The 24,083-nt window shown below is 40.6% G+C and overlaps 1 protein-coding gene, 1 long non-coding RNA gene and 1 other non-coding gene across 3 annotated transcripts; 2 read left to right on the top strand and 1 right to left on the bottom strand.

Moving 5' to 3' along the window:
* Positions 1-1,754: 1,754 nt before the first annotated feature.
* Positions 1,755-17,227, bottom strand: LOC134186795 (protein MFI-like). The gene is made up of 14 exons (XM_062654850.1): positions 17,135-17,227; positions 16,944-17,073; positions 16,753-16,874; positions 16,647-16,689; positions 14,239-14,322; positions 14,007-14,099; positions 6,547-6,600; positions 6,333-6,486; positions 2,949-3,007; positions 2,787-2,861; positions 2,581-2,645; positions 2,167-2,271; positions 2,051-2,100; positions 1,755-1,992 (listed from the first exon to the last, which is right to left on the bottom strand). The coding sequence occupies exons 1-14, from the start codon at positions 17,212-17,214 to the stop codon at positions 1,934-1,936; spliced, it is 1,173 nt and encodes a 390-aa protein (XP_062510834.1). The 5' UTR covers positions 17,215-17,227; the 3' UTR covers positions 1,755-1,933.
* A 425-nt stretch (positions 17,228-17,652) lies between these two features.
* On the top strand, positions 17,653-17,724 carry Trnag-ucc (transfer RNA glycine (anticodon UCC)). Its single transcript has one exon. It is a non-coding gene; the product is annotated as a tRNA-Gly (tRNA).
* Positions 17,725-18,997: 1,273 nt separating this feature from the next.
* LOC134187329 (uncharacterized) lies at positions 18,998-20,806 on the top strand. The gene is made up of 3 exons (XR_009971077.1): positions 18,998-19,014; positions 20,078-20,112; positions 20,188-20,806. It is a non-coding gene; the product is annotated as an uncharacterized LOC134187329 (long non-coding RNA).
* Positions 20,807-24,083: the final 3,277 nt, after the last annotated feature.

Below are 24,083 nucleotides of genomic sequence, written 5' to 3'. Positions count from 1 at the left end.
CCATTATTATTTTTAGTGTACCAGGCATATATTTGGAGAGGCAATGAATGAACGGTTTTTTGGTTTTAGCTAAATCGTAGTAGGGGCTCTTGGCCCTGGTTAGTTTATTTTAGACATTTATCTGTTGTGATGGCAATATCTCTCAAATATATATGAATGAATGAATGAATGATATATTTCTGTCGCACCTAAAATTGCTCCCAACATTATTAATTCGTATAGGTGAACTGTCTCGCGAAAGTTAACTAGCTTAAACGGACGTAGTACTATGCAGCTTCTAGATCTAGATCTGGTAAAGATCTAAATTTTAGTTAAGACGTGGTATGATCTACCACTCGTGCCCTGTCTTGGCGACACGAATGCCTTCAGACTTGCTAAAATAAATTCTCACTCCGACCTTATAGAGTCGGTATCTAGTTTAGTGTCATTACCCATTAATTGAATAAATCGCTGGACCAGTTGAAATGCAATATCTGCATTGTCGTGACGACTGCAAACACGTGTCGTAGGCATTTCGCGGAGACAGCAGACGCCAACCTCTCCGCATTGAAGCAATTTTTTTGTTTCAATCTTTGGCAAAGCTAAATGGAAACAGCAGACACTTCATGATTTCCTGTTTACCTTAATTGTCGTATTGATCTTTAGCCGCCGTCTCTAGATTCATTTGTTCGTGAACGATGGCAATGTGCAGGACGTGCTAGATGAAGGAGGGCTATAAATGTTCTCAGTTTAGCACCTGTAGATTCATTCATTTGTTTGTGGATGGCCATATCTAGCTAAGTCTTCCGATACAGAGACGAGTCAAAGGCTCTTGATGCTCGTCGGGCATTTACAAAACGTCTGCAGTCAGTATTAATTAACACAATTCATTGCGGTTCTCGCCTATACTGCACTCGCATGAAGCAAATCGGGTGTCCGATATTAGAGAACAAGACCCGCCCCTCTTCTTGAGCTTCCTGAAGAGCAACGTGCAAAGCTGCCGATCTGTTGTTATCACTGCGAGTAGAAGAGACATGTACCTATTATTTCAAGGTGCAGACAGTGAACTGTGGTACTGTCGAAAGCAAAAACCGGCCGCGCAGTTACGCGCAGTTGGGAGCGCAGATATGCCCAGATGGGCGCGCATATAATGAGCCTAGGACTATACGTGCGCTAATTACAAGGACGTCGACATGGCAATTACAAGCTTAACTACTTGGTCTTAATTTACAAACCAAGTAATTTTGCACGAGTGAGAATAGAATTGATAAGGACTGCTTCTAACAGAAATGAGAATTTTAGTGTGAAGAGAGATCCTATAAACCAGCTATGGAATGCAGGTAATTGTACATGTACTTCAAACAATTTCTTTTAACTTAATTAATTAATTAATTTGGAGAGCTACTCTTTAAAAAGCTGTGTCATGCATGAATGGCATCAATAATTAACTAGAAAGAGATGGAGGGATGCATCCTTGTTTCTGTTCATTGACGACATAGTGTATATGTATAAACAGTCACTTATTACCTTTTCTCTGTTTTGTCTTCAGGGCACTGTTATCACATTGCTACATGCAATAGTAATGGATGGTTTGTCAAGGTGAAATCAAAGGTGAGTGTGTGTGTTTGTGTGTGTGTGTGTGTGTGTGTGTGTGTGTGTGTGTGTGTGTGTGTGTGTGTGTGTGTGTGTGTGTGTGTGTGTGTTGCATTTAACTGTGCCTTGGTGAGTTTTTCAGAAGTTGATCGGCTCAGCACAAGGTAACAAACAAGAGAGAGAGACAAAGTATGTAGTCTGTTGTCAGTTATTGGCCCAACACACTCGCGTGGCCAGACCTTTGGCATACCCTAGACCAAAGGTCTGCCATGTGAGACTAAGTAGCAGGCAAGACCTCACTATAACTCTCTACTACATTATTTGAATTCTATGCAATGTTACACAGCGCCTAACAATTTTTTCAGCATACTTTTACTTCAAATGCGTCGTCAGAAAATGATGACAGCTGCCTCTTGCCAGCTATACAAATTCTCGCATAAGATATACATTGAACAATTTAATTATTAAGCAGATTCACCATTATCTGATGTAGACGTTGTTGCCAATGAGTACCAATTGCTCACATATCTAAAATTAATGTTGCTTGTAAAGAATCAATTATACTCACACAGGTGACTAATGCAATATTCCTACTCGTCAAAATCAAGACGGCATGTCCATTCAACAAGATCATCAACATCATCATGAGCTTCATTCTCAGTGTCTGTAGATGTCTTCAGATGGACTTTACCTGTGTACCTGTGCCAATCGTACATTTCAAAATGTAGACAATGATATTACAAGTGAACCTCCAATCTCATAAAAGGTTAGAACAGGTATGGATAAACTCAACACCCACAAGAATGGACAGACATCTGCATACCCAGCACCCATCCGTCTGTCCTGACCCGTCTACCATTGGGGTGCCCACTTTTCATTCCACCTGCCTTTACCAACCAGTCAGCCGCCCACCCCACCCCATCCCCATGCAACACATGCACACAGTTACATGCAGTAGAAAATACTCTTAAGATATATAATTTGATTGTTTCTATACTATTTTCTTACAACTTTCTCATCCATTCAATTTTCTTCTGCTTCCTTCTTCTTTCCACATCAACTTTGCGCTGCATCTAATCACAGTAACCTCTCATTATGTAACACCATCTATACATACACCTAGATAAGAAAGCACAGGTACAGTACACATTGGACAAAATTGCACAAAATTGCATGATGCTATCACAGGACATCAAACCATATGCCATGCAAACCTTCATATGTTTAAATTCAATTTTTTTCTTGGATGTCTCAAAAGAAACTGGATCAAAAAGAGCTCTGTGCAAGAACTATATATTATAAACATAAAGCACAATGAGATTACCAGCTATACACAGCAAAGACACATTTAAATTAACACAACCAGCACTACCTACTCTGTCAGAGACTAGTCTCCATCCATTGTTCTCCCATCGTTTATACCAAGAAGATTTATCTGCATAAAACAACAGACGCTTCTTAATTAACAGAAACAAAAAAAAACACAAATACACAGACACAAATATACCATACTAGCTACATTGCTCTGGTGTATTTAATTGTGAGGAATTACCATGAAAGTATCTTGTCTAAATTTTAGTTACAGTTAGATGTTCTAAGTAATTAGCAGCGCGTATTCCATTCACAATTAGATTCCATATGATAGTGATAGCTGGCTCGAGTTAACACCGATTTAATTCTAATTTATAAAAAAACTTGCAAGAAAGAAATGAAACACTCCTAGACTGAACCGAAATGCACTGGCATTAAACGTATGTCGTCTCTTGACCTTGCATTTAATTGTGACGTCACCTACTGTGACATAGCCATAGTGTCCATACTAGCTACATTGAGGGGGAGGGGAGCATATAACACCAAGATATTGATGGATATACGGCCCTTTCTGTTGTGCGACCTGGACTAGAAGCCTCACTACCCTCTGCAATTAAACGTCATCGTAACTCTAAAAGAAACCTATAAGCAATCCATTGTGACCTTGCATTTAATTGTGACGTCACCTATTTTGACATCGCCTAAAGAATGTCCTACTAAACGCTCTATTTCTGCGTTTCGACTATGCAAAAGCAAAAACCATTTATTCCCTAGTGCGCTATGCTCTTTATAGTTTTAAAGTCGTGCCTAGCAAATTATCTGATCAGTGTCGAACAGAATAGATAGCTTTATCGCTTGAGGTCAACCATCGAAAGGAGACCCACCTATCGAAACCGCCATCGTTACGTTCATTTCATTTGTTAAGCATGTCTGGAGAATTCGAGCGACAATGAGCCCAGCGTGAGGAAGTAGTAAGCGCACAAACAAATATGTAAGATCTTGTATCTTGTCACATGGTTTTGGCAACCCTGATTGGTTGCTACAGCAGGTACAAATCGTTTGTACATTGATACCCTACAGCCGTCAAGGGAAATGCGTACACCCTACCGTTGGCATGACCAACAGCACAACACAGCTGGTGTCAATAATGAGCAGATGATGATAACGCACTTAGACTCCGTCTAATTAGTTACAGAATGGTTACTGACAAACAAGTAAGTAGTAACTGACAAACAAGTAAGTAAGATTTATGTACTCACAGCTCAAAATAAACGGTAATTCAAACCAACCAATGGCCATGTGTAATACAAATCACTTATCGTATGGGCAAATCTTGGATATCATTGTTATTCCGCCTGGGGTGAGTGACAGCTAATTGCCTCAATAATTACCTCAGCTTCACCTCGGCAATTATCTCGCTTTTAAATATCCTCAATGTGCCCATATGATAACTAGCAATTGTCTATATATATATATATATATATATATATATATATATATATATATATATATATATATATATATTCTTCCAGGAGGTAATGCATCCAAATGCATACCTGTAGTGTTTGAGCACCTTGGCACATGGCGAGTTGCAGCTGACCGACTCTGCTGAACCCTTTGTCACTTATTATAGCCCGTTCACACTAGCGTTTGTAACTGTGCCAGCACGGTGCGCCACAGTTTGGTTCGGCTTCACTTCGCAGTGTGAACGCCGGCTGAACCGAACAGAACCAAACCAAACCGTGTTGAGCTGGCTCACCTCAAGCTACCGTGCCACCGTGGTTCGGTTTGGTAGTCCAGTGGAAAATCGTCTCTGAGACCTCGGTGTTGTACATCTCACTGCGATGGGCTGCTGTGATTCCAATTAAGACAGGACAATCGCATCTTGCCTACGATCCATCACAAGAACTATCCGGATGTGCGCAGTTAGCTGAATGCATGCCCACTTTCTTTGACTACGCACTCTCAGCGCACTTCAGCCTTTGGCAGTGTGAACGCAGGCCAACACAGTTAGCTGACGCGGATCGGTTCGGTTTGGCTCGGTTAGGCTACATAACCATGCTAGTGTGAACAGGCTATTAATTAATCGAGTCCAAAAATCAGAAGAAAAGAACAACTCTGCTGACTTCAAGACGTACTGGAGACGTTGGTTTTCTGTTACACTGCAGAAACTCAATGCTCATGTGATCGTGAAAAAACTGAACATTGTACAAGATGGTTTCTTTTAGTTGATGAACTCAGGCGTGTCCAGGCGTGCCCACATTAATAACTTAAGTTAGAGTTTTAGCTGACATTTCATGTAGTTGTGGTATCTATCTAATGTCATTGTACTAGAAAATTTACATAATATCTATCTGATAAATGTATAAAGACAATCTATCTATTTCTATCTATACATATATACGGCTATAGATATAGATTTACGCAGACAAGACTCATTGTGATTGGCCAGCCTCAAGTGCTTTGGACACTAGGTAAAGTGCTGCATGAACATGCCAGTACCATTTACACTGTGCTTTTTGAATAGAACCAAATGAGCATGGCATGTTTCGCACGATATTGAAACATGGATACAGTATGTCAGAGAAATTCCATTCATCTGCTCTTTGTCAAAGAAATTATGAAATGAGTTGGCAAGAAACAAGATTAACCTTACTACATCTTCATTCGACCACAACATGTCTATATGCAGATGATATTTACATCCAGCAAGCACAGTGACAGAGCCAGCTTGTTCACATCGAATGCACCACTAACTTGTTCCCAGATTGACTCGATCACGGTTACACTAGTCTGTTTGACCAAACTGCACTGAGAGCTAGCTGGCATAGTGTGACTCAGTCAAATGAGCCAATATAACCACAGCAAAGACGCAAAAGCACCACACACACACACACACACACACACACACACACACACACACACACACACACACACACACACACTCTTATTTCAACTCAGAAAAAGGTAATCACAAGCTAATTTGGTAAGCTCAGTCAGCACTCACTCACTGATATTTCAACTCAGAAAAAGGTAATCACAACTGTTAGTAGCTAATTTAGTAAGCTCAGTCAGCATAGAATAATACTAGAATAACATACAAAGGAAACATGTAAAACAAGCAAATTGAAAATGACAATAACTTTACTACATAACTACACTTTAAAAACCACACAAAAACCATACAACTACTTCTATAAAGTCACTAGCAAAGTATCTCACACACACACACACACACACACACACACACACACACACACACACACACACACACACTCACACACACACACGCACGTGAACACATGCACACACAGTAAAGAACACTGTGCCTATGCTAGCAATCTCCTGGAGCTGTGCCAAGTACTCACACACTCACCACTACTGCTACAACCACCACCACTACTACCACCACTACTACCACCACCACCACCAAAAGACTATAGCAATACCTAGTCTCACATCTGGTGCTCCTTTGTTGTGAGTATGCCTAGCAGTTGTTCTTTGATAACATACATTTGTATAGTCTCTTGGTGCATTGGCACATACATCTTGAATTGGACTCTGTATGAAGATCTTGTAATAAATATTTGGAGGAAAAGTCTCCTTGAATACAACAAAAAAGTAGAGCGATTGAAGAAACTGCACAAGTAAAATTAATATTACTCCAGCTAAACGAAACTTGACTCGAGCACCAGACCCACGATCCAATAACTGAGCCTGTGACACACAACAATGGCAAATAAATGAAAACATAAGTAGTTACTGATCACCAAAATTAGTCTCAATCTACATATAAACATTTAATTCGGAGCACTCAGATGTATTGCATATGCAGACATCAATTACTTCTAAAATGTCTCAATGTTGTCTTGAACTCAAATAAACATTTACTTCAAGTTGAATGCATAAATAGTCTATCACGGAGTAACATGACCTTAATTAATGGACTATTTAGCAGAGCTAAATAAATGTTAATACAACGACTACGGGCATTAAGGAAGAAGAGTGTATGGGTGCTTGTGATAGTGACGTGTTTTGGCAGGTTAGACAGTAGTGGACTCTGTACTTTGCAGTAGCGTCTGTTTCTGTCATACCCTACTTCTCGCTCAGGTCGGTTGCTTCAAGAGTGCTTGGCTCTGTCGGGTGAAACGCTGAAGCTAGAACTGAACGGCCTTAACCTGGTATCAACTGGCACAAAGGATGAAAAAGCCGTGAGATTATGGAACCATTGGAACAGGACGTGAACAGACATGGATGATGGTACCCATCAGAGTCTGAGACCAAGTTCCAAGTAGCATCCGGTGGTTCCCACAAGCCAAATACCAGGATTGGAAGGAAGAGGAAGCGCGTGCAGGAGATAATGCAGTTGGTACGACACCTATAATCTCCACGGAGCAGCAGTAGTTTATCTCTGAATTGGTGACAAAGAGATGGTGCATGCAGAAAAGTCGCGGGTAGATGTAGATGGCGTGCAGGTGCAATGAGTTCTGGCAGAGCAAATCTCGAGAAACCAGCAGACTTTTTCAAAGTCAAAACGCACAAGGCTTGCACGAGAAGAAGCAAGTACGCTGGAGCTCTCAACAGATGAAGAAGACATCGAGTGGCCAGCTCCGAGTTACACACAGACAGGTATGCCTATTAATCAGTCTTACTTATCGCATAACGTCTATCCTGTTTCTGAAAAATGGGTTTGGAAAATCCTTAGAAGCGAGTTTGTTGACTTCGATGCGTTGTTGGCTGAATGCCCCAGTTCAATTGTATGCGCTGGCAGTGCGATAACCGACCAGTAGCATGTCACAGTAGATGTTGGTCCTGCAGGTCTGAGCGTAGTACAGAAACATCAACGCTGCTTGGTGACATACCTTACTTCCTGGCTGACAACATGGTCTTTGTTTGAAAACACGCTAACAGTGGGTAACCCAAGTCGAGCATCCAAGTTATTTGGTTACCAGCTATTAATTGCTCAAGCAGCTAGTCAATTTACTACAGCGGCATGGCTACAATATGGCAAGGCATTCCGTAAGCAGCCTCTCGAGATCTCGCTCAACGCTGGGACAAAGTAGATGCATCATTATGGTCCATCTGTATCACTAACCAGGCAAGAACAGTATGCTTCAAGTATCGGGATTCCGGGCACCTACCGTCCTAGTGTCCCAAAAACAGGAGTCCTTTTGGCTAATGTGGCGACAGCAATAGGTGATATCCGCAACTCTACCATTTAAATCAACAACTACTATCTTTGGTTGCAGTAGGACCAAATATGCGTTTACTGTACATTAGCAAGAATCTGGTTGCAGTATTGATTGCACCATGGGAACGGCCTCATTGACATAGCCACTTGACAAGTGTATTGACCAGCAGAACAGTGCACATGCACTCACATACTCCACCAGCTCGTTTTCTCATAGACGTGGAGGTGTCCTTAGCTAAACACCCAAGTGGTTGATCATTTCAGTCACATTGTCAATGACTGTCAATGAGACGGCTGGCATGTATTCATGCTGCTGACCACATAACCATGCCAGCTCTCTCCAGACAGTGTTTATGGTTTGTTGCATGGCACAAATAAATCATGCCCACCACCACAGCACCATCAGTCGGTTGTCATCAAGCCGTACGTTCACAGCTCCTTGATAGCTATTTGCGTTTCATTCCGATTGATGTCCAAATGTCTTGAAAGCAACCCGTTGAAGATGTGTTTGGCAAGAATGTCGGGAACTGCAACATTGCAGAACTAAGCAGTGGCTGGCCAAGTACAGAATGATAGAAACGCCAACCGATTCCCATGATGCAATCAATACCGCAACCAGATTCTTGCAAATGTACGGTAAACGCATATTTGGTCCCACTGCAACCAAACATAGTTGTTAATTTAAATGGTAGAGCTGCGGGAGAGACTACCAGCAAGGGGAGCTCGCGGTGTGTGCAGCGACTACAACAACGAAACGTGCAACCCCGGCGAAGGAGTATGCAAGTTTGACCACACCTGTAGCCACTGTGGTGGGCAACACGCTGCCCCTACTTGTGAGTCAAACAGGCAGTAAATGTAGCGGGGCGCCACAGTAGTTAAGGACAGTAACTTAGACTTAATGTACGTAAAAGAGTTTTGTTTTCTGTTGCAATCCTACCCCCATGCACGGTTGGTTGACTGGTTACTAGAGAACGTAGATCAGGGTTCAGCATAAGTTGTAAGGACGACACGCTTCATTACGCAGCATGTAACCTACAGTCTGCACGTTGTTTCGGTGACATTGGCAGCAGAGTGTGACAAAGGTTTTCTCTCCAGGCCACACGACCATCCTCTGGCCAATTACGTTTCTTCTGGCTTGGGTGTCGTGCCCAAAAATGATGGCTCTTGGCGACTTATCTGTCATCTATCAGCACCTTTGGGCAAAAGTGTGAACGATGCAATTGACAAAAACTGATTTTACCATAAAATACCCATCAGTGGACACAGCCATTGCTATGACTGAGACATTTCGATCATCCCCATACCTGACCAAAATTGACTTCAAGAAACACGTTCCGTCATTGTCGTGTCCATCCAGAGAATTGGCATCTGTTGGGCTGCGTCTGGCAGGGCAACTATTACTACCACATGAGGTTGCCATTTGGTTTGAGGTCGTCCCCTTGGTTGTTTAACCAAATGGCAGGCGTGGTAGAGTGGATTTTTGTGTCAAGTTTGGTATCCGACACGTCATTCATTACCTGGATGATTTTCTGCTATTAGCGGCCATGAGGGAGGAGGGCCAAGAAATGTTAGACACCACATTGGCGATGCTTCGGCATCTGAGTATACAGTGAGCACCTGAGAAGGTGGAAGGACCAGCAAAAGTTTTGACTTTCTTAGGTATAAAGATTGACTCACACAATAAGGTGCATGCTACGCCTCCACAGGCAATACAGGAGGATCTCAAAGTGGAAGTGCAGCAGTGGTACTCCATAAAAAGTCCACAAAACGTCAGCTACTTTCACTGATTGGCAAGCTCTCCTTTGCAGGGAAGGTCCTACCGGCAAGCCGAATATCTATTAGAAGACTAATTGATTTAGCAACAACGGCGATAAAACTTAGTCACGAGGTAAACTTGTCACAAAACACTCGTGCACACATCAAGTGGTGGCAACGCGTACTTCCGTCTTGGCCAGGGAAGTCATACTTCCTTACTACTTCGTGGCTGCTGTCACCGGAGATGCAGCTGTTTACTGACGCGGCAGGGTCACATCACATGGCTTTGGGGCCTTCTGCAACAGACGGTGGCTGAACAGGCGCTGGATGGAGCAACACCAGCAAAGTCGTTTTCAATTGCATGGAAAGAACTAAACACAATTGTTATCGCAGCAGCTACCTGGGGGTCTAAATGGACTGGAAACACTTGCTTTTCCACTGTGACAACCACGCACTAGTTGATATTTGGCAAAACTGACCACCAAAGACAAACACCTCGTGCAGCACGTACGTTCGCTGTAAATATAGCAGCTAAAGAAACTTTACTGTCTCAGTCTCGCCTATTCACAGTGTGAATAATACATAGGCTGATGCATTGTCTCATGGACAGGTGGAGAAGTTCAAATTCCTAACCCTGCCTGCAGATCCAAAACCAACACCGCTACCGACCAATTGGGAATCATTCTGGACTGCAACGTTTGGCAGCTTAAACAAGCAGCAATAGCCCTGTCAACGCGAGCGGCCTAAACTACAAGTATGAAACAATTTAACAACTTTTGCCAACAGCTGAGGACCTCTCATTTGTGGCATTCAGTGCAAGGATGGTTGGAGCGGAAACTATCAGGATGTATTTATCTGCGGTTTGTCACTTTCACATCCAGGCAGGCTATCTCGAACCACTTCAAGACTTCTGTGAGATCAAATATACAAGTGTTGCAGTCTGCGATGCGTCGCAGAAATAATAAAAATAAATCAGCAATTGTGTTGCATCTGGTTCATGTCTCTATCTTGCGTGGTGCCTCGATGAGCCGACGCATGCTGATGCATAGATCAGCCTCGGTAACCAGAAGCTGTCTTTCCAAGTAAGCCCACTGGTGTCTATCAATGCGTCAAGAAGGAGAAGTAATGAAGTACTGTATAAGATGAAATATTGGCGGGAAGTTTATTTTGGCAGATTGGCGAATTTTCCAGCGACCGCCAATATAAAATCTGCCAATAATTTGGCCACCAAGATATACGGGTGTGACATCATCTTGACGTCATCACCAACGATCATCAGGCATAATTTGATAATGGCAATAACCATGGCAACAGCATAGGAATCTTGTGGGTTCTGTTCTTCAAGCAATTCTTCATCAATAGTTGGATCCCAGGGACCACAAAGCCACGGAAATGCAAACTCCCCTATGACGGCCACATGTCAGATGGGTGAAGACCAGGGTCGACGCCTACATCAATTATCCAATAGCAACGTTCAACCGTCAAAATAAAATCCGCCAATAGCTTTTCTGTCAATTTCTTAGCAAACCGCCAAAATAAACTCCCACCAATATTTCATCTTATATGGTATTTAGCAGAGCTAAATATCTGTTAATACGACGACTATGGGCATTAAGGAAGATGAGTGTGCGAGTGCTTGTGACGTACATAGTGACATGTTTTTGGCGAGTTAGACAGTAGTGGACTCTGTACAGTGTAATAGCGTCTGTTTCTCCTTGCCCACCCCCGCCCAAGGATTGTTTTAGTTGTTCTCATACGTTAGCTATGCTAGTGTAATGCTGAATGTATGGTACAGATATAATGCAACATATGGGGCAGCCCACCAGGGCCACAAAACAAGCGGCATGCCGTCAGGGTACAGGCATACCTTTGACAACCAGTGGTATTGCTAGGGACAAGGCTATTGTTAGGTGTGGTGGCAGCTGCCACACGACAGCGGGTTCTTCGTGCTGTCAGGCGACAGTGGCAGACTGCGGTCTTGCGTGCCCAGTGCTGGGTGGTGCTAAGCATAGATCAGCCTTGATAACCAGAAGCTGTCTCTCTAAGTAAGCCCACTGGTGTCTATCAACTCATCAAGGAAGAGAACATATAATACCAACAAAATTTGATTACTCATACTACAAGGCTCGAAAAATCGGTCCAACTAGTCGTCATTTGACGAGTTTCCAAAAATTTCGTCAAAAATTTTAGTCTAGGACATCATGTTGATATTAATCATGGTGTTTAGTGGTATATACCACCATTTTGCACGGTCTTCTAAAATTCAGTGCAGTGCAAGCATACAGCGCAGTATTCCGTAAAACATAATGGCATGTAAACAAGAGTATCCAACACATTACCCCTGAGCCAATGGATAGTGATAGCTAATTGGATTAGTGATTAAACGCATACCACAACTCTGTCAAAACAAGACGGGGTTAACCATATCACATTGCGGAAGTTGTCCGTTTCTTGCTACTAAAATCGTATCTACCATTATACCTATTTCGGCCTACAGAATTTACCATTGTCTCTACTTCTTCACGTGCTCCCTGGTCATAAACTTCATGCCTGCCTCTACTCTGTCGGAATCCTGAGATGGCTCTTGCACTCCCCGTTTCACGATGAGCCGTTTGTCCACTGCTGGTGTATAATTTCATTGTACGACAAATGTCTCAATGTGAGCATCAAAGCGGTGCAAGTTTCAGTACAGTACAGCTCTCCGCCTGCATACTGAGAAAGCCATTACAAACTAGCCTTGGTCTGCTCTAGATCTAGTCGTTATTTGACGACCTAGGCTGTGTCTCCACTTGTTGCTCTCTAAACATGTTTAACATTAAACATGTTTATACTCTAAACATATTTAAACTCTAAACATGTTTAGCTAGACAGTGTCTCCACTTGTCCATTTCTTTCGGGCTTTTAATTAAAACAATTATCCGGAACTTTGTTATACCGCGCGAATTCATTTCTTGTGCACCAGACAGTCGGAGATCGTCTTCCGTTTGTCTCGAGAATAATCAGAGATACAAGTCTGTCTTCGCTGAAATCGCACTCTCCGAACACTCTGCATCAGTCTACGCCATCTCTGACATTGCCTACGTCTGTCTTCTTCCAATAGTCTCCAAAGAAAGAGAAAGAACAGCGTGAAAGAACTAAAATCCATTGTCCTGGATGCGCGTTACTATCACGTGACCGTTAAACCTAAACCACTTCCGTCTTAAACTACCTCTGAAACATGTTTAACAAAAGCTGTTTAGGTTTAGAGGTAAACAGGTTTAACGCTAGTGGAAACACGATTATTCTTTAAAATGTTCAGACCTAAACAGGTTGTAAACATGTTAAGCCCTAGTGGAGGCGTGCCCATAGACTACAAGGTTAAGTTGTCAGTTGTAAACTTGACTCGTCAAATGATGACTTGACAGCCTATTCTTCGAGCCCTGTGTCACTACAGTATTCAAGCATCTCATTCTTTCTGTTCTAATCTCTCCCTCTCCCTCTCCCTCTCCCTCTCCCTCTCTCCCTCTCCCTCTCCCTCTCCCTCTCCCTCCCTCTCCCTCTCTCTCTCTCTCTCTCTCTCTCTCTCTCTCTCTCTCTGTCTCTATGAAAAGGAAAACTATTATAAAAATTATAAAATTCATACACTAGATTGATATAGCACTATAATACAATTGTCACACATCAGTGCATCCCTCCCAAAGCTAATCAGTATAACTGGTCAAGCAAATGCTATAATTATACAAAAAATAGAAAACATAACAATAACTCAGTAAAATTAGCCTTGCTGTTTTAGCTATCAATTCTAACACTTCTCTCTCAACCAAATGGTAAATTATGACTTTGTACTTTATATATGCACAAACTATAGCTGACCGCAACCCAGCAATTAAAACATTCTATACTTGAGAACATTCTATCAATCTATCACCGCTGTCAATTTCCAACCAATATAATTACATAACTGTGATTTTGACTTCAACCAAAAAAGCCAATTAGACTGAAGTCAAAATCACAGTTATTGAAGTCAAAATTACAGTTTTGTAATTATTGGTTGGAAATTGACAGTGGTAATAGATTGATAGAATGATATCACAAGAATAGAATGTTCAAATTGCTGTGTTGCCGTCCAAAGCATACATGTGTAAAAAACAAACTATACAAGATGTACAATATTGCACAATCTCAACTTTGCACCTACTTCCGTAGGATTGATGCATCTCAGCATAACAGATGGATCTCCACGATTTCTAAAGCTCACTAAATCTCGATAGTATCTATAAACTTGCATGTCCTTGAACATAAGAACACAAATTTAGTAGACTCACATATGACAGTTGTTTCTCAATTTTACACCCATCAAATTATCAGAAGAAAAAGTCATAAAGAAGTAGTCATGCCAGCCACATCAACAATACATCTAATAAACATACAATATGCCTCCTCCAGCAACGTTGTATAACACTTGCAGCTTCATTAGGATACAGGACTTTTGTTTTTGATGTTCTTTTACATTCCTATAGTCAAAAGATATTACACTGATACTATTATACAGTTACAACACTAGCATGAAAGTAGACATTGTTGCTAATAAATTATAGCTAAGCAAGCAGAAAAACATTGCATTCACTTGAGTATGACCCCACCCCAATAGCTGGTTATGATCAAGGGTAAATATGGAACAGAGACCTTGCTCCAGAAAGTGACACCTTTAGGTGATAAACTCACCTGCTATTGATTCAGTTAGACAAGTATAAAAACATTTTGAGAAAATGAGGGTAAGAAAGGATGGGCTTATTTCATTCTCATCTCCTACCCACAATCACATCCATAATTACACACCCAGAGTATATTGTCACACACGATTGCTGCGTTACATGTAAAGATTGAGATACCCACAACTGCTGCAAGTAATCTACAATAAAAATTGTAATGTAGGAGAGGAGCATGAATGAAGTAGGTACATACCCATCACTATACATACCCATCATTTTCTCAAAATGTTTCTGTACTTCTTCATTCATTTTTTAGATATGTAGATCAAAATCATCAATACATGTGCATTACCATTAACAAACTTCCAAGATTTACTCGTGACAAATTACCACTTTATCTCAAAATTCTCCATCATGTTCTGTGACTGCCAAGCGTAGAGAGGCTTCTAATCCGGGTTGCACAACAGAAAGGGGCGTGGTCCTATATGGCTCTCCATCAAGCTCTTGGTATGTGTGTGTGTGTGTGTGTGTGTGTGTGTGTGTGTGTGTGTGTGTGTGTGTGTGTGTGTGTGTGTGTGTGTGTGTGTGTGTGAGCGTGTACACACAAATCTCAAATTTCTCCTCCCCACGACCACGTTTCATGATAGGACCTACCTTAAAACATCATTTCCGTGTCCAACTACAGATGAGTCCAAGCACACATTAAGTGAGCAAACAGCAACAAAAAAGCGTCATGAACTTCGTCGCCCCATCCTTTGTATTGTAGCTAGGGATTGTGCGTACTTGACAACCAAGAAACACCTTCAGGAGTTGAATGCCACCTACAGTCAACTATTCACACATCCCAAACTACAATCAATCCTCTACTATACTGTGCTGCATCTAACACTGCATTTTAGGGTTGTGTACTGGACAACCAAGAAACACCTTTATTAGCTGAATGCCACCTACAGTCAACTATTCACACATCCCATTCTACAATCAATCATTTACTACACTGTGCTGCATCTAACACTGTTGATAGTCAATGTTTATACCATACCACTGTTGTTACAACAGAACTGAGTGCATACCTAGACTGTACATTTCAATTGTCTTGATCACGATCGCAAAACGATGACTACAGTACCTATACCAGACCTAAATACGTAATCTAAACTACTAGGAAGTTTGCATGTTCCATGACATATATACGGATCTGACTGTATACTGTCAACAAAATTTCATAAGTGGAAACTTTTGAAAGTGTACAAATTTGCCATTTCGTAAGCAGCCAACTTTCGTACATCAACACAAAATTAACAAAAAATCAAAATCACAGCCGAGAGTGACAAAACTAGCAAGCATTTAACTTTAGTAAATCTGAGATCGCTTACAAAATTTACAAATTTTAGATGCTTACAAAATTTTGTTGAATTACAGTACATCTGTTCACATACACCGTTACCACTGTGCGTATCTACGCTCATGCAAAAAAATGAGAACGATGTAGAGTTGCCGTACGAAAAAAGAATAGAAACAAGACCATTTAGGGTGCGCTGTGACATCTTTCGTATACAGACTGACTGAGCAATACGACACTATAATATGTGTTTTATACCTTACTAATTAGAAAATGGTGCAATGTAGGGATGATGTATTGCTAAGTCAATCTGTTTACGAAAGATGTCATGGTCTTGTTTCTACATGTATTCTTTTTGTACAGCAACCCTACATCTTTCTTCTTTTCAAAAAAAATGTTTTTATACTTAGTACTATTTGCATGTCCCATATAACTGTTAGTAAAGTAGGATTGTCTATAAGCCCAACCCCTAGCTGAGATTTTTTACTAACAAGTACAAATTTTGGAAATTTTAAACCATGTAGACAAGCAAGCAAACACAGACAAGGAAGTAAAATGTACAGGCAAGCAAGGAGATCTAAAGACACCTAATTGAATCAAACACGTTTATATATATGTTTATATATATATATATATATATATATATACAAACAGACAAACAAGAAAACAAAACGACAGACAGATAGATCCTCCAAGAACCAGACAAACAGGCAAATAGACAAAAAATTAATCAAATTTGCATGCACGTACAACACATGCAATCAAGAACACTCAAGTACATCACCTTCCACCAAGTCTGAATTCGACCTGCACAAAATGACTGAAAACTACATGACATAACCGTCACACTTTCAATTAAGCTCAGACCACAACAATCATATCCAGCCAACCTCTTGACAGCAGGCACATACGGTTGCAACCCATACTCGATACAACCGTCCAAATAATCCCGATACTTGCGTTGTATTCTTAGTATCAAACCTCTTGACCGAAAGGAAGAAAGTGCAGACACCTGCCGCACAAGAAACATGCAGCAATGTAAAATGTAAACTACGTCCCACCACAACTAGAATCAAAATACTCTAGATTTGCTGGGCGAATAGACAGATAGAAGCGTTGACACGTCTTGTAGCGTTTCACTCTGCATTCGGCTAGCCTTTGAGGCACACATGAGGCTCGCTTTCACTTCCAGAAGAGCAAAAAGTTTGCATCTAATCAGGAGTGACGTGCGATTTTTTAGTGACGAACTGACGCTTATTACGATGTTTCTACCTAGTGCAGTAACCTCTCCATGTTCGTTGAATAACAAGAGTGGCATGTGTCCATCGATCAAAATCCGGTTCGAGATCCATCTTCAAGGCTTTCATAGCCATGACAACGGGAATACCCGTATAACTTTATTAGGCTACATTACGTTATTGTTACTATGCGCGTACACTACAGTAGTCAGCCAGTAGCCTCGCAGTTCCAGACCGTCACCCGTTTCTTTTGGGAGACGGTCTGGAACTTCGAGGCTACGCAGCCAGTCACTCCCCTCCTTTTTGATTCCGTTGCCAACAAAAGTCAAAAGGGGAAGAGGGGCTGGCTTCGTCGTGTTGGTTAGGAGATAGATACCTAGACTACATGCACAACTGTCCAACTATGAGATCCACAGATATTAGAGCGGAGGAATACATACGGTAGCTCTTCCGCTCAGACTCTAGTGACTCTAGTACTACTAAAATTTTAGTACAACTCTTGGAGGAAATGACAATCAATATATCCGGATTTACAACGCTTCTTTCCAACAGGCGTCGGTGGTGTAATGGTCAGCATGGTTGCCTTCCAAGCAGTCGATCCGGGTTCAATTCCCGGCCGACGCAGTTTTTTTCGGTTTTACTGTTGTAGACCGATTTACGATGATCTTCATGTTGTTGTCCCGTCCCATACGCGTAAGTGGCGCACTAAATAACTTACTAAGCGCCATTCAGGCCAGTCGCTTACGGAAGCCGAAAGGTGCTAATTTATATCAACACGCACTTGGCCACTGCTATGTAGCCTCGGTATTCCAGACTGCTTTCTGCACGTGATGGGAGGGAAGGGTGGGAGGACGAAGAAAGCAGTCTGGGGACAGCTCTATTGTAAGTGACTTCGGAAGAGGCGCGACTGCTCAATTTCAGAAACATCCGCACCAATCAAAACCACCGCTCAAAAAAAGAACGGCCAATCAGCGCTGTAGACAACTGTTGACGTCAATGTGTACTTTGTAATTACCTAGAAGCGATTCTCAGACGACTGTAATAGCACAGTGGGGTGCAGCTAACACAAATGCAACGCGCTACGAGTTTCGCTCCTGATGACATGATAACTCAGCGAATGCTTGCCAGACGTTACCGGACGATAAAGCCATTGCAGCGGCTGTTCCGACTTGAAGCCTTGAAGACCAATCAACTGCTTGCTAAGCGATTTTAGTACGAGGTCGCGACGTCTTTGCCTTCTCGCTACTGGATTCAGTAAAGTCACTCATTTTCTACGTTCTCCCGTTTGTTTGTAGTCGGCTGGCAGCGAACAGCTTCTGGCAATATCCCACGAGCCATCTGGTGCTTGTTACTGTTCCTAATGAATGTGGGTAAAAATCGATTAAGATGAACACCGCCTATTTCCGAAGTCACTTACGATAGAGCTGTCCTCAGACTGCTTTCTTCTCTCCTCCCACTCTCCCCTCCCATCACGTGCAGAAAGCAGTCTGGAATACCGAGGCTACTGCTATGCGGCTGCAAAAGGCGCGCGTTGATATAAACAATCTCAAAAATCAGCGCGCGTTAGTAAATTATAACGCGCTTTAAAATTGTGTTGTTTAATATCAATTTAACACATTTGCTCATTGCTATCAACAACATACACATATAACGTGCGTTATTTTATATTCAATAGTCGCGTTACAGCCCTAGATTCTTGTTGTATTCTAAATGACGGAAGTGTGGAACGTGCGTGCGCTCTTCGATCAGTAACTGCAACGCTTGATTCAAAGGGGTCCCCGTTTTGGGATCGTTGTCTACTACAAGTCGTGCAAACGGCACGAATCGACTTTCCAGTGAACTGGATACGAGTAATGGGTTTCTGAGGCCATACAATGACGATGTGACGATTGCTCGTGCGTTGAAAGCATTTTGGTGTGTTTATATAATTAATTAATTGATTGATTGATTAATAATAAATAACAAACCTACACACAGTTGTACAGGCTGACTGCTGTTTTCAGTAATTATGTTATTGTAATTGTAGAGTTTTATAGATTTATACTTTGCACAAATTTGCAAAAGATATTTTCAAAATTAATATACCCAGCTGAAGAAGGACCTTAGATTGAAACATTGTGTGAATTCATGTTATTTCGTTATGCTGTGTATGAAAGCTCTACAATAACCGATATATCATCATATCATATATGTGCATGCACGTGTGGGTGTGTGGTTATCTGTGGATGTACATGTATACAGTGTATATATATATATATATATATATATATATATATATATATATATATATATATATAGAGAGAGAGAGAGAGAGAGAGAGAGAGAGACAGTATATTATACAGTATATTATACAGTATATATACAGTATATTATACAGTATATATACAGTATATATACAGTATATTATACAGTATATTATACAGTATATATACATTATATATACTATATATTATACAGTATATATACATTATATATACTATATATTATACAGTATATATACATTATATATACTATATATTATACAGTATATATACATTATATATACTATATATTATACAATATATATATATATATATATTATACAATATATATATATATATATATATATATATATATATATATATATATATATAAGACAGTTAAGTCTAATATGTATAAGTTAATGCAGTATATATATGCAAATATGTATATATATATATATAATTTTTTACAAGAAAAAATATACTGTATATATATATATATGCAGTATATTGTACAGCATATATACAGTATATATACAGTATATATATATATATATATATATATATATATATATATATACTGTATATTAAACAGTATATTATACAGTATATTATACAGTATATGTCCGGATGGAGCATCTATCTAGAACAGTATGAACAATTTTTAGTTAATTAACTAATTAATAATGTAATTACAGTCTGTCAAAAATATATTGTGTCTAATAATAGTTTTATAGGTCTAAGGTGTTTGCACAGTTTACAGCAGGAAATGGTATTATTCATGTTCAGATTTTCTTAATTAATTTGCTTATTTTCTTATCATCTGATCACTATGAATGGTTTCTAGTGGTTGGTGGAAATTATGAGCTGTTAAGAATTTGGTGTTCAAGTTTTTGTAAGAGAGGATGTTGGAGTTGCGACAGGCTCAAGCACTCGTTTTGTATCGAACAACGCTCGTCTCGAGGGTTATGCTAACATATCTCATCAGCTGATCTAGATCTATTATACGTATAAATCCATCAAATGCACGGCTACAGAGGAAGCAAAGACAAGATTTGATTAGGATGGGTTACTATCATGGAAAGTAGAAGGTTGATTTGGATAGTCAGGTTACATTTGCAACCTTTGAGTGGGAAGTCTATAGGTAATGGGAGTAATTGCGGCTCTCACAGAGGTATTTTTGCAACACCACAGCTAGGAGAAATATGGATCAATAAAGATCAATTATGGCGGTATTGGCTGCAGAAAATAACTGGAAACTAACAAAAAGGACAACTGCAACTACTGTGAATGGTTCTATAGCAGACAATCAAGACTACCAAATCAGACTGGATTTCTATTCAGGCACTGCATGTTTTTGATTCTGCTTGTAGATGATTTTTACTGCTTGAAATGGTTTATTTTGTGTGATATGGATATGTTTAGTCTATACTCTTCAATTTTACAAGCCTTTGTTGAATGTGTCAGCAGCAACTTGTTATCAACGGTATTCATGAATGTTCTAAGAAATATACTGTACATATACTTTACAATAAGTCAAGAATTCCTACAATGCTTCATTTAGGATGTGAATTGCATGCAAGTTATACTATTTTTAGAATTCACTATTGTTTATATTAATATTTGGTAACGTGCGTTATTCAGAATGGCGGGTGGACAAGTCTGGAAGATCTCTTTTTTCTCCTCCCCTTTGCATTGTTTGGTGGTAATAACAAAGAGATCTTCCAGACTTGTATTGTCTACCTGCCATTCTGAATAACGCACGTTACCAAATATTAATATAAACAATACAACATTCTAAAAATAGTGTTAATAATAATATGCACAACACACATTGATAAACATGCGCAATTGAGTGTGAATGAAATATATTGAAATGGTTTTCACACAACTCCACAACCACAAAGTCAAAAATGCAAGTGATCAACATGCAAGCTATGAATAATATTTGTCTATCTCTAACAACAGTGTTATCAGCGATAAATAAATTTGGAATTGCCTTGCCAGATTTCGCAGTTGCCCCATCATTATAAATTCAATTGATAAATGCTTGACTAATGACTAGTAGAGAGTACTTCACTAATAGCAATTAAAAATTGTTGATGATGCTATTTCAGACATGATCCTGTTCTGTAGCCCAAGTACTGTGAAAAGTTAAATTACATTACGAATAGAATCTCCTTTGCCTGCTTGTGGACTCTTCTGCACAGGAAAGAGGGTTCAATATGACAATAAAACAATACATGCACACATTCACACATTCACACACACACACACACACACACACACACACACACACACACACACACACACACACACACAGACACACGTGGGGACACACACACATGGACACACACACACACACACACACACACACACACACACACACACACACACACACACACACGTATAATATAGTGTATAATATAGTGTATATATACTGTATGCTATACTGTATATATGCTGTATATATACTGTATATATACTATATATATATATATATATATATATATATATATGTGTGTGTGTATATATATATATATATATATATATATATATATATATATATGTATATATATATATATATAGACTTGGACAAAATTATAGGAACACCCGCTGTGGGTATGTAGTAACACAATAATTAGATCACCATTTACCAACTATCAATATTGTTAAGAACTTAATAGTTACCGCGTTGATTGTTAGGTTTCTTGAGAATACTGTAGACCCTAAATTGTTTTCTTTACGTTTCGCATTGCGGAAAACGAGACCTAAAAGTGTATGACGTCATGACTACATAGGCGTCGTAAGTTAGACTCTCTCTGATTTTGTTTAGTGGCTTTTAAAAAAGCCGGTTTTAATAACGCGAAGGAAAATTAAGCCCTTCACCAGTTCCTCAGTACCGAGTATTCCCGCCTCTCGCCCTCCTGATTGCGTCCAAACGTCGCGGAACACGTTCTGCCAAGTTCCGGACACGCGTGGCTGGAATCTGCTGCCATGTCTCTTGTACAGCATTCCAGAGCTCAGCTGCAGTTCTCGGTTCGCGACGGTTAGCAGCAGTTTTGAGTCCATGCCACAAGTTCTCGATTGGATTCGCATCAGGCGATTTTGGCGGCCAGTCCAACAGTGTGACGTCATGCTGGCGTAGCCATTGTCTTGTTGACCGAGACGTGTGGATTGGGGCGCTGTCCTGCTGGAAGACTAAGTCGTCTCCTATCAGTGCCGCTGCGTCTGTAAGCATGTGCTCCTCCAGAACCTGTTGGTACGCCGTGCTGTCCAAACGACCTTCCAGTTTCACCAGAGACCCCACACCATGCCAACACATCGATCCCCACACCATCACACTAGTCGCGTGCTGGACCGTACGATCACAACATTCAGGGAGAAATTCCTCACCTTTGCAACACCAAACGTACAGAGCACCATCGTTTCCTATGCTGACTTTTGACTCATCTGTAAAAAGAACAGATTTCCAGTCATCCGAAGTCCATTGTGTGTGAATGGTTGCCTATCCCAGTCGCAAACGCCGATGGTTTTCTGTTAGCAGTGGGTTTATTCTAGGCCTCCGAGCATTCACTCCTGTCTCACTGAGACGACGACGGACTGTTCTACTTGACACCTGCTTGCCGGTTTCATCAGCCAGCTGATACGAGAGCAGTCGTGATGGTGCTCTGCGGTTCTGCAGTGCCATTCTCTTCAGTTGATGATTTTCCCGGATTGTCGTTGCCTTCCCACGTCCAGGTCGTTTTTCACAATCGTTGCTGCCATGGGAAAGCCGTTGCAGGCACTGATGAACCGAATTCCTGGAGCGGCGGACAAAAGCTGCAATCTGACGCACAGAATGGTCAACTGAGTGAAGGGCTTCAATTTTCCCTCGCGTTTTTGGACACAACTGTGCCTTGAGGCATCGCTGCAACTCATGAAATATCGCACGCAACAAGACTCTGCAACTGCGTGCAGCTGAACGTTCAGGCTAACTTATCGCCTAAGTTTGGCGGTCTCAAGGGCAGCGAGCGGTTTTAGTGCAGCTGACATTTTGGTGGTAGCAGTTTGAGATTTCGCTACGTAAAACGTGGACCGAAAGTGGCATGTCAATGTTCTTTTGTTGCTATAACTTTTTTAGTTTTTGTCTTAGCAGGATTTTTTGTAATTAATTAGTGTTGCATGATTTTTGAATACTTTGAAGTTTGTTTATTGATTAAAATGGCAAAACAATTCAAATTGTGATGACATGCGCGAAATCAATGCGCAAAAACAGATGATTCGCCTTCTTTTCATAATGTTGATAAAAGGACCCACAAAATTGCTTTCACTCTCTACTACAGAGCATTCTTAGATTGTATGCCAAGAATGAGCATCCAAGAGTGATGAACGTGTACAAAGACAAGAAAAGTAGGAATGGCCGTCTTCCTTCTTCAAAGCAAACTAGATGCGCAGTAGGTAGTAAGTACAGCTGCAGTCTTGAACTCAAGCTATGCTACATACTAACAATGGCACAATCCATAAAAAAGACATTCGAAAAACATTTGGTTTTGCTAGAGAAAAATTCAGTGCCAAAGTTAGACTAAACACAAAAATGCCAGGTGTCCCTATAATTTTGTCCAAGTCTCTATACATAGTGTATAATATAGTCTAATATATAAAGCTCAAATTGTCTGTGTGTGTGTGTGTGTGTGTGTGTGTGTGTGTGTGTGTGTGTGTGTGTGTGTGTGCATGTTCGCGTTTGGGGGCCACGTCTTTTGT

Source organism: Corticium candelabrum, chromosome 11 (genome assembly GCF_963422355.1).
Source record: "Corticium candelabrum chromosome 11, ooCorCand1.1, whole genome shotgun sequence".
Classification (NCBI taxonomy): domain Eukaryota; kingdom Metazoa; phylum Porifera; class Homoscleromorpha; order Homosclerophorida; family Plakinidae; genus Corticium; species Corticium candelabrum.
Note: the sequence above shows the minus strand (reverse complement) of the source record. Positions and strands in the feature narration are given on the sequence as shown.